The sequence below is a fragment of the Trichechus manatus genome, unplaced genomic scaffold (assembly GCF_000243295.1).
Source record: "Trichechus manatus latirostris isolate Lorelei unplaced genomic scaffold, TriManLat1.0 scaffold00034, whole genome shotgun sequence".
Lineage (NCBI taxonomy): Eukaryota > Metazoa > Chordata > Mammalia > Sirenia > Trichechidae > Trichechus > Trichechus manatus.
In genome coordinates, this window is record NW_004443970.1 from 7,693,675 (window position 1) to 7,705,785 (window position 12,111).

Consider the following 12,111-nt stretch of genomic DNA (forward strand, 5'->3'; position numbering starts at 1 on the left):
CAGTTCTACTCTGTTCTATAGGGTCACTATGAGTCAGAATCCACTGGGTTTGTTTGGGTTTTTGTTTTTTTTTTTTTTTTTTTTTACGATTTATTGAACTAAAGAACACCCAGGACTATGAACAAGGAAGAAATTGACATGGCTGAGACCCTGATTTGGACTTTTAGCCTTCAGAACTGTGAAAAAATAAATTTCTGATCTTTAAAGCCACCCATCTGTGGTATTTGTGTTACAGCAGCACTAGAAAACTAAGACACTCTCCATCACGTGTCCCTGCTTTACTCCCTTCTCGGTGCTTAGCAATGATTTTGCACATTATTTGCTTATGTGCTTATAGGCTCTCTCCAAGGCCCTCCTTCCTGCCACTGCTTCATGGCAGAAGGAACTTGGCCTGTCTTGTTCACCGTTGTATCTCCCGTGCCTAGAAAAGTGCCTGGAAAATGACTCTCGGCTAATATGTGCCAAATCAATGCATGTATAAACGAATGAATGAAAAAAATCTTACTAACTTTCTTACATAAGGATCCAGGAACCCCTATTCAGAAGCACCCCCTCTTCCTGGTTAACAAAGGCGGAGACCACAGGAATAACACTGTGGTTGGTAGCAACCACTAGCCAGCCGTTATATCCACACACGCTGCTGGGCACGGCTCCAAAGCTAAAAGGCACTAATTGCTTTTATATAAGGAGGTAGAAACACAGCTCCTCAGTGTCCTTCCGTCCTAACAGTCTGCATTATCGTATCTGTTACTGTGTTAATTATTCCTGTCTCCCACAGCCAGTTTGGGCTTTATTCTGGATATGGCTGGGATGGTGACAGGTTTCTATATAGGAAAAAGGTACTATGGAAATGTGTGTGTGTGTGTGTCCCTGTGTGCATATGTCTATGTGCTTACTCGTGTGTCCCTGTGTCTGTGCATGTGTGTGTCTGTGTGTGCACATGAATGTGTCTACGTGTTTGTGAATGCATGTATCCCTGTGTGCATGTGTTCATGCATGCATATGTCCATGTATGTGTACACGTGTATCCCTGTGAATGTTCGTGCATGTGTGTGTCCACGTGTCTGTGTGTGTTGATGCGTGTTTGCCCATGCATATATCCATGTGTGAGCGTGTCCCTGCACGCATATGTCCACGTGTGTATGTGTCCACGCATACATGTGTCCATGTGTGCATACACGCGTGTGGCTGTGTGTGGGTGTGTGCAACAGAAGCTACACACTGTAAAGGGTTAACTTGTAGTCAGCCTGCCTGTGCTCAGGGCCTTAAGACTGGCCCAGGAATGGGAGGGATTGGCCTGGAAGGTGGTGTGGGCTTGGCTTGCCATTAGCTGCCTCTCCCGACAGGAGTGCAAATGCCTGCCCAGCTGGACCCAGTGTGGTGATCTGAAAGCACCCATAGGAATGGCTGCAAAAGCCCACACCTGGAAATCACTCCCTCCCTGCCCCTCCACGGCAGGTTTCACATGGGAGCTACCCAGGCCATTGGAGGAATGAGCCGAGAGTCAGCACTTCTGTAGCTCACCAGCACTTGGTGGGAGGCAGCAGGCAAGGATGGACGTGGTTGACAGCCTTCTTGTGAATGGAAGCGACGTCGCCCCTCCCTGTGAACTCGGGCTCGAAAATGAGACACTTTTCTGCTTGGATCGGCCCCTTCCCTCCAACGGTAGGTGTCAGCCACTGATATTTTAATTCAGAAAACCATGAAGTGGAGGGAGAAATCAGCAAACACAAGGCTGATAAAGAAAATATAACAAAGTCGTCATAAATCAAGCCTGGGTAAAGTTGTTGATTCAGAAGTTTGGATAAAAGATCAAAAAGCAGAATAGATTCAGGTATTCTTATTGTTCTCCACATGCGAGGTAGGAACAAACGTATCAGACTTGGGGGAACAAAAGCAGTCAGTTGAGGAGACAAAGTGTAGCAAGAAGGAAGTACAAGTGTCAGAGCTTGAAGTTACAAGCATGACAGAAAGGGTGTTGTCACAATCTAGCAGGCGCCTTTTCTTGGGGGAAACTCAGTGTGAAGAAGTGATTAAAGCAAAATAATGCTTTGCAGCTAGGAAAGAAATCGATCACTATTCACTTGAGAAGCTTTGTTCTTAAGAAAAAGTGGGCGCCCCAAGTGATCCTTTAACAAACCAATCTTTTAGAAGAGACGGAATCACTCTAGGCTTTCCCTACTTTGTTTCTGCAAAATGTTGTCAGCACAGGCAGACTGGGGCTCAGTGATATACACACTTCTGCAAAAAAAAAGGGGGGGTGGCGGAATCGGCTGGAAATAACCAAATGCTAATGTTGTAACATTCTCTCTCCTAACCTCTGATTCTCCGTCTCACCCCTGTTCCTCTTTGCAGAGTGGCAGCCAGCAGTGCAGATCCTCTTGTATTCCTTGATATTCCTGCTCAGTGTGCTGGGAAACACGCTGGTAATCACAGTGCTGATTCGGAACAAGAGGATGAGGACAGTCACCAACATCTTCCTGCTCTCCCTCGCTGTCAGCGACCTCATGCTTTGCCTCTTCTGCATGCCATTCAACCTCATCCCCAACCTACTCAAGGACTTCATATTTGGCAGTGCTGTTTGCAAGACCACCACCTACTTCATGGGTAAGTGGCAGTCGGTGACTACTTCTGGAGATCGACCTGAACCCCACTCGGCCCCAAATCTTCCCAAGCCCCTGACGGCCACAGCAGAGGAGCTGTGCCTAGTGTCAAAAACCAGAACACTAGGCTGTGTGGGACAGTGTGCAAGGACGTAGGTGCTGGCTTTCAGGCAGGTCAATCTTCCCATGTTCCCAGATGCTTTCCAGAAGTCAGTTTCTGCATGCCACAACGTGGACGAACCCTGAAAACATCATGCTGAGTGAGATAAGTCAGTTGCAAAAGGACAAATACTGTATGATCTCACTTAGATAAAATAAGCAAATATATAGAAACCAAAGATTGTTAGTGCTACCAGGGGTGGTAGGGAGGGGGAAAGGGGGAATTTTTGCTTAGAGGGCATTGAGTTTATGTTAATGATGGTGGAATGGTTACACAACATGAAGAATGTAGTCAATGTCACTGAATTATACATGTAGAAATTGTTGAATTGGCAAATGTTTTGTTGTATATATTTTCACCAATTAAGAAAAAAAGTCCATTTCTAAGAGTGAAACAAGTTGATATGAAAATACAGAAGAGGTTCAGTTTGCTTGCCTTCTATTCAAAGGGAAAACAAAAACAAAAAATCAAACCCATTGCCATCGAGTCGATTTCAACTCATAGTGACCCTATAGGACAGAGTAGAATTGCCCCATGGGGTTTCCAAGGATTCGAACTGCTGACCTTACAGTTAGCAGCTGTAGCTCTTCACCATTATGCCAGAAGGGAAGAGGGACTCAAAAGCGACGTCAAGCAGCTCTATCCCTTTCTGGAATCCAGTGGTTATCTCCTCATTTCTACTCGAGTCATGGATTTTGGGGTGGCGGGGGTAGTGGAGGGGGGGTTGTTTGCTGGTGTTGCTCTTGTTTTCTAGGAACAGGGGCTATCTGAAAATCAGTTTAATTACAGCTCTAGGTTCCCTTCTCAGGATTCACTTTCCAGACTGTTCTTCTGAGGGCTTGGACCATCTGAGGCAGAGAGAGAGAGGCCTCTGTCCCACACGAGGAGTTGCATTTGCTCCGGGGGGCTGTGGGGCCACTGAGCCGACCCTGACTGGCTGAGATATGTGCGTCTCTCCCTGTGCCCATCAAAATGATGACAACCATAAAAATCACAAGCCCTGATACTTTTTGGTACTTTTTATGCACCAGATAGTGTACCAAGTGCTTTTACCCCCATGATCATATTTTATTCTCAACCACCCTATGAAGTAAATACACTTCTTTTTCCCATCTCAGAGGAAGGAAGAGAGGCACAGAGAGGTAAGTAATGTGCCCGAGGACACACAAGTGGTAAGCGACAGAGCTGGGATTTGAACCCAGATCAGTTAGCCCCCACAGTGGGAGTACACTGCCTCAGTTTACCCGCTGCTGTGTTCTCCTGAGGCTGAACAGAAGCATGTTTCTTGGTCCCTGCTGTCCACCAGATCGCCTTATCCCTTGCCCATTCTGAAACCTAGTTGGAGTGTGGGGCAGGTGGGAAATGAGGAGGGAATTGTTTTTGTTCTGACTCAAGCCTTGCAAAACATGCAGAGCTGAGTTGAGCCAGGGAAGTCTTCAGGGACTGGAAAGCTTTAAAAGCCTTTATTTTTCCCAGTCGTGGAAGCGGGAGCCAGCACTGACAAAATGATGATGAATTACTGACCCTCAGGCCACAGACAAATATCCAGAACGTGTCGATCTGTGTCCACATCCTCTGAAAATAGAAAAGGACTTACAAATGAAAAGGAGCATTGGGAAATAATAAGGCAATAATAATAACTAGCATTGCACAGTGCTTTATGCTTTCAAGTTCCTTCGATACATACCTTACAGTGACATTATTTAAGAACCTTAACCAGAGTATGTGAAAGGAGATTTAAACCTCAAGCTTGTATGGTTACCTAGTATTGTGAATGGACTAAATGCTACAGAATTCTTCATTTTAACACAGTTAATTTTGTTATGTGAAATTCACCCCAATAAAAAAATTATTTTAAACAGCCAAAAAGAAAAGCAAGATAATTTTGCCAAGTATTCGCAATGCAATAGTGATTTTATTGGATTTCTAATTCCAATGATTGAGACTCTTCCCTCAATTTTGTGGTCTCCTCAATACTATCGCTAGCAGCTAATATTCATTAAACTCCTAGCATGTGGCAAAAAAAAAAGGGTGCTTGCCTGATAGGGGTTTATAGTTACAGTGGGCCCATTATACAGATTTGGCTCTCTGAGGAGTTTTGGGCCATGCTTTCTAATCTAAATGTCACCAATTCCTTAGGGTAAAAGCCCAGTAAAATACAGAGAAACTGTGCCAGCACATGCAGTGTCATTTAATGATTTTGGAGCCATAGACTCTTTCAAAACTGTTTTTAAAAAGCGATGGAGACGTTCCCCAGAAAAAAGAGAACATTTCTGCTCATCATTTCAGAAGATCAATTTATATCCATAAACATAGTTACAATCTAAGGACGCCAAGCTAAGAACCTCTGCTCCCCAACTTATCCTTTGCTGTTGTAAGGTACCATCGAGTCAGCTCCGACTCATAGGAACCTTATGTATAACAGAACAAAATGTTGCAGGTCCTCACAATCATTGCTATGTTTGAGCCCATTATTGAGATTAATCCTAATGTTAAAGAAACTATGGTAAGAGATAATCAGAAGAATGAACAGAATTCATAGCTGAAGAATTAAAGGGAATTTTAAGGTGATAAAACATTATCATAATTATATACACAATACAAAAATTAGGAAAAATTTAAGCTTTTTTCACTAGACCTTAGTAAATCTCTTAAAGCTTTGTTTATTGTCTTTCCCACTGTAACAATGATCCATGCCCACTCTACAAAATACAGAAAAGCAGAAGGAATAAGAAGGAAGACCCTCGCTGCCCCCCACCCAGAGAAACCTTTATTAACAATACAGAGTGCTTCTCCTTTGTCTTTTCTTATGGTGTGTGTGTTATGTTGTAAACAAACTACATCTTGGAATTTAGAACTTTTCACTGTTGACAACAGTCTGTACTAGAAATTTTCTGAAAGACTCTTAATGCTTCCAGCTCAGATCCCGGTGACCTTTCAAGATCACAGAATCCTTCAAAATCTTGGGTTTAGAAGATAAACTTAACTATGCAGATTGTGTTCAAAATTAGAGCTTTTCTCCAGGTTTCCCGACGCCTCTTCTGTAGGATGGCAACATATTTCATCCCCTTGGTAATTAATTAATGAGCACCTTCTGCCTCAGCAGGAGTTAGGTTGTAATCAAAGCTTAATAAACTTATCTAAAAATTGGCAATGAGATATATTTGCAAAGGCATTGCTTTAACTACCTTAAATCCATTTTGGAACACAGCTGGGAATAAATCATTTTTCAAATAATATCCATACACTATTTATTTCTTTGCCCTCTGAGAGTTTTCCTTTGATACCAAACCTGCCCAGATCAGATATGCTTAAGCTGGTGTGCAAATAAACACTGGATTTCACAGCAGACATAACCGGCTTCTTTGTTCCTTTCCCAGGCACCTCTGTGAGTGTATCCACCTTTAATCTGGTCGCCATATCTCTGGAGAGATACGGTGCGATTTGCAAACCCTTGCAGTCCCGGGTCTGGCAGACAAAGTCCCATGCGTTGAAGGTGATTGCTGCTACCTGGTGTCTCTCCTTTACCATCATGACTCCGTACCCAATTTATAGCAACTTGGTGCCTTTTACCAAAAATAACAACCAGACAGCGAATATGTGCCGCTTTCTGCTACCAAATGATGTTATGCAGCAGTCCTGGTAAGGTTGCATAGTGGTTTATTTTTTTGGTTTATATATATATATATATGTGTATATATATATATATATATATAATTTTTCAGTATTATGAAAAGCTAGAATGTATTGCCCAGGGTGGCTTTGGGATCAGCTTCTAGGAGATTTTTTGAGGAAGGGTCAGTATAAGCTCTTTCTAGGATAATAGTGATAGCAAAGACTTTGAGAGCTCTGTTCTAAATGCTGTACATATATTCACTCATTTAACACTCTCAAAACACTGTAGAGTAAAAACTGGTTGCCATCAAGTGAACTCCAATGTGTCAGAGTAGAACCATGCTCCATAGGATTTTCAATGGCTGATTTTTTGGGCCTAGATCGCCAGGCCTTTCTTCCAAAGCACCTCTGGGTGGACGCGAACCTCCAATCTTTCAGTTAACGGCTGAGTGCGTTAGCCTTTTGCACCACCCATGTACCATTATTATCTTCATTTTATAAATGAGGAAACTGAGACATGGAGAGGTTAAATAAGCTGCCCAAGTTTGCACACCTCATAAGTGGCAGACTCTGTGCTCAACCACCATGCAGTATGCTTCTAAATGGTCAAATGGAGGTTTGGGGCTAGATGACCTGGAGAGCCACAATTTTCTGGAGAATTGACAATAGAGCAGAGATGAGTCCAAAATCCAAGTGATTTTTCTTAGAGCTGCAGCTATGGTACTTACATGAAGCACTTGACCAGAAATAAAAAAGTGAGAGTCTAAAACCCATTCCTTTGCTGGGTGACCTAGGGCAAATTCACATAACCTCTCTGAGCTTCAGGTTCTTTATCTATAAAAGGAATTAAGAACATATATTTCTTATCTACCTCATTGGGTGGCTCTAAGTTTCAAATGAAAGCATGTGTATGAAAATAGAATTAAATATCTAAAAAAAAAAAGGCTACACAAATGCAAGGTATTATGTTTAATAATTCCAAGGATGTTTTAGAAGTGGGAAGCTAGACATTCAGAAATGGCTCAAAACTCAGATAATCTCTGCTGCCTTTGCCTTTCTCCTTTCATTTCAACCGAGGAACACACACACAAAAAGAATTATATTGCTTATGAGAGGGACATTTCCATGACTTGAAAAGGAATCTTATCAAAACATGTCCAATTGAAGTGAGAAATGGCCCAGCCACTGTAAGACTCTGACAATTTTCTGGCCTAATCGTGCAACCTAACACATGCCAGATTGCTAAAGTGATTTAAGAGCCAGACTTATAAAGGAGGAGCCTGCAACTCTTCAGGACTCAAACATGTTTAGAGAAAGCATAGCTCTGCCCCCCTAGGCACTACAGAATGCATATGCCACTGCACCGACTTCATGAGGTCATGGGGAATGGAGGCCTATGAGAATTTTTGAACCGTTCATGGGTCAGAAACAGCAAGAATGCAATATTTTACAAAACCAAGGAAGTTTCCCCATCATCCCTACTTAAGCATTTGATGACTCTGTTGTTCTAAAGTTGACAAATGGTACGTCCTAGAATCATGCTACTTGGGTTCTGTTATGGATTGAATTGTGTCCCCCAAAAATGTGTGTTGTAAATCCTAACCTGTATGCCTGTGGTTATAATCCCATGTGGGAATGTGTTGTCTTTGTTATGTTAATGAGGAAGGATTAGTGTAGGGTATGTCTTGCATGAATCTCTTATGAGATATAAAAAAGATTCAACAAGAAGTGAACAAGCAGAGATGGGGGAAGATTGATGCTAAGCCACAGAGAGATATCCAAGGAACCAGGAAACAAGATGAAGAGACAAGGATCTTCCCCCAGAGCCAACAGAGAAAGAAAGCCTTCTCCTAGAGCTTTCAGCCTGAGTTTGGACTTCTAGTCTCCTAAACTGTGAAAAAATAAATTTGTTTGTTAAATCCACCCACTTGTGGTATTTCTGTTATAGCAGTACTAGATAACTAAGACAGACTCAAATCCCACCTCAGCCACTTGCTGGCTGTGTGACTTCAGACAAGTTACTTAAACTCTTCGGCTCTCAGTTTCCTCATCTATAAAGCAGGTAGTATGATAATAGTCCCTACCTGAAAAGTTATTATGAGAATTAAATGAATATACAGAAAATGCTTAGCCTACTGTGTAGCACATGCAACAAGTCCTCAATGAATGTAAGCTCTTGTTATTTTAAATATTTAGACTTGTTTCAGAAACAGAATTATAACCATCAAATTTTTCCAATTTAAATAGTTTTTCATAAAAGACTTTATCTGAAAAAAGAAAATAAGTAAACAACTTCTAGTAACTGAAACTCCAGACATGGAATTCCTAAAAATATTAAATTAAATACCAGTAAATAACGTGTTCACTCATATCTGTTAAAGATGAACCCTACTCATTCCTTCCCTTTTGAATTTGAAAGACTGAAGTTGCTCGTTATTAAATTTATTTGTATTTTATTAGGCACACGTTCCTGTTACTCATCCTTTTTCTTATTCCTGGAATTGTGATGATGGTGGCATATGGATTAATCTCTTTGGAACTCTACCAAGGAATAAAATTTGATGCTAGCCAGAAGAAATTTGCTAAAGGTAACTATCTTTCAGCTATATGCTTATGCCAAAAGATTACAAAGCTTGTTTTCTATAACTTAAACAAATATATCCACTCAGAGTATATAGAGTATATTGAAGATGTTCAAAAATATTCTTATGATACTCTGTTGCATAAGGTACAATCATGAGGCCCAGCGTCTCTATTTCCTCATCTGTAAAATGGGAAAATAACTCCTCTCAAAAGGTGCTGAGTAGAATAAAATGAGATAATACCCACATAACCCAATTATAAACTGAGGGCCCATGTGTCCCAGGCTTTCTGTAATGTTGCATTCAAATACACACCCTTCAACAACCAAAGCTAATTGTAATTCTGGTCTTTACTTGTGTCTCTTCAAAGACATTAGAAGAGATTTTATTTATAACCCAGCTTATTTAAAATCCAGCCCAGCTTTTTATCTCCTTTTCCCCAGCTTGTCTCCCCTTCTCTTTCATACTGTGGTTGTCACAAAGCCTCCCTCCTTCTCCATTCATTGCAATGCACTATTCACTAAAACAGGAGACCTGGTGGTACAGGGGTTTAGAGCTATGGCTGCTAACCAAAAGGTCAGCAGTTCGAATCCACCAACTGCTCCTTGGAAACTGTATGGGGCAGTTTCGCTCTCTCTTATAGGGCCACTCTGGAAACCTTGGTGGCTTAGTGGTTAAGTGCTATGGATGCTACTCAAAAGGTCGGCAGTTTGAATCCACCAGGCGCCCCTTGGAAACTCTATGGGGCAGTTCTACTCTGTCCTATAGGGTCGCTATGAGTTGGAATTTGACTCAATGGCAATGGGTTTAGTTTTTTGGTTATAAGGTCGCTATGAGTCAGAATCGACTGGACAGCAACAGGTTAATCACTAAAACTTTCTTTGTTAGCAGAACTTTTCCCCTTCTCACTCCATGGCATTGTTTAGCTCTTTAGTGTACAGATAACTTAGTCTCTCTAGCTTCTCTTACTTTTGTTCATTAGCCAGATTCCCCACAATAAAAGTAATCATCTAGATGCTTACCAAGCAAGCAGGAACCTCCCACCTTGGGGGGCCAGAGAAAGGAAGAAGAGTATGAACATTATTTAACACTTTTTGATCCTTGTCATTTACATGGATAGAAACAGTATTTTCGGTTTTAGTAGCTTTCCATTTGAAGGAAAGGACTAACATAGATCAATACTTTCCCAGATCAGTGTAGGTCCAAGGTTGCCGGCCCTGTTCTTCAGGTCAGGTTTGGTTGGGTGTACTCTTGACGGAGGGGGGAGGGGACGCCATGTCTTTCCTCTGGCATGACCCAGCCCCAAAAATAAAGGATGTCGCTTATCCACCCAGAAAGGAAGCTCAGCACCGGCAGCAGTGGCAGATACGAAGACAGTGATGGGTGTTACCTGCAGAAGTCCAAGCACCCCAGGAAGCTGGAGCTGCAGCAGCTGTCCACCCGCAGCAGCAGCAGCAGTAGCAGGGTCAGCCGCATCAGGAGCAGCAGCTCCGCAGCCAACCTGATGGCCAAGAAGCGGGTGATCCGCATGCTCATCGTCATCGTGGTCCTCTTTTTCCTGTGCTGGATGCCCATCTTCAGCGCCAACGCCTGGCGGGCCTACGACACCGCTTCGGCCGAGCGCCGCCTCTCTGGGGCCCCCATTTCCTTCATCCTCCTGCTCTCCTACACCTCTTCCTGTGTCAACCCCATCATCTACTGTTTCATGAACAAAAGGTTCCGCCTCGGCTTCATGGCCACCTTCCCCTGCTGCCCCAACCCTGGCCCTGCAGGAGTGACCGGGGAGGTGGGCGAGGAGGAGGAAGGTAGGAGCACAGGGGCCTCTATGTTAGGTACTCACATAGTCACATGAGTGCTTCTGCCCAACCCCCATGAGCTGTCCTGGGGCCCTCCACTGCAGACGGAAGGGGTGGGAGCTGGGGGGAGGAAGAAGAGGAGGAGGAATAGAAGAAAACAGCAGGAGGGGGAGAAGGAAGGCTCCATTTCCAGTTGGAACGATTTCTTGTGCTTTTCATCCATAATCTGGGTTCCAGAGGGGGAGCCCCTCTGGGGTAGGTTAGTTTATAGGCTGTTTCAAAGCAGGAACTTTTCAATAGCATTAACCATCAAAAGAACCTGAGCAGGCCAGTAACAAGAGCCCAGCGGGGCTCATGCTGCAAATGTAATTGCCAAGCTCATATTCAAAATGGAGATGTAGACCCTACTGAGCTTTAGAGGATTCTGGAACATCCAAGGTGGGCACTCACTCCCCATAGTGACGCATCTCTACGCTCTGCTTCTTCTCCTGGTGTAGGATTGTGGAGGCTCTCTGCCTCTGGGGAGCCCACCATGCTTTCAAGTATATACTGTAGCCACCCACCTCGTCGTGACCACAAAAGGGAACCTGAACTGAGACTTCTGGCCATTTTCTGTAGTATGAGAACAGCCTGACTTTTTCTTCTTGAGGTCAGTCATGGACATTCAGTGACAAGGTTATGTTATCATCAAAATAGCACAAGGAACATTGTCTGAAAGATGGAAATTGGAACTTACATTTCTAAAAAGAAAAAAGAATAGGAGGCAAATAGCTGCACAGAATGCTATCTTAATATGAGGAGTGTTAAGTACCAGAAGGGGATTAGAAGTATTTTTTCCACGTTAATTGTATATATATATTGCTTAACTCCTCCTTTATACGGTAATATTAAACCCCATGGCTTCTATGCCTCAACTTAGTTTCTCATACTCATGTGGCACTTCCTCCTTTTCCGAAAAGACCTTCAGGTTGAAAGGAGAGTTGCAAGTTACATATACCTGACCAAGGGTGGAAACATGTATAGTCAGGCCCAGAATAAAAACTGGCAAACTTGGACCCAGTCAACCAATAGTGTTTGCATGTCAAAGCTGTCTATGTCTTTATATATAATCTATGTATTTGCTATTAATTGTGCATGTGTAAACTGAATATATAAGTATGTTCTTTACGTGGAAGTATACTCTTTGATGTGTTAAAAAATAGATACTGAATGTTGGAATTCAGCAAGTTTTATCATTTTTTATTCCTTCACAACAGTTGGTATTGCATTGCAAAATTAGTGTTGAAATCTCTCTAATTTAGAAATTTCAGTTTTACATAGGATATGAGCTATATATTTAGATTCCAGAAAGTGCA

At 42.6% G+C, this 12,111-nt stretch overlaps 1 protein-coding gene across 1 annotated transcript; it reads left to right on the top strand.

Annotated features, from left to right (window-relative positions):
• The first annotated feature begins 1,365 nt into the window (after positions 1-1,365).
• Positions 1,366-11,310, top strand: CCKAR (cholecystokinin A receptor). Its single transcript, XM_004375124.3, has 5 exons — positions 1,366-1,665; positions 2,356-2,607; positions 6,144-6,405; positions 8,839-8,966; positions 10,295-11,310. The coding sequence occupies exons 1-5, from the start codon at positions 1,554-1,556 to the stop codon at positions 10,810-10,812; spliced, it is 1,272 nt and encodes a 423-aa protein (XP_004375181.2). The 5' UTR covers positions 1,366-1,553; the 3' UTR covers positions 10,813-11,310.
• The last annotated feature ends 801 nt before the right edge of the window (positions 11,311-12,111 follow it).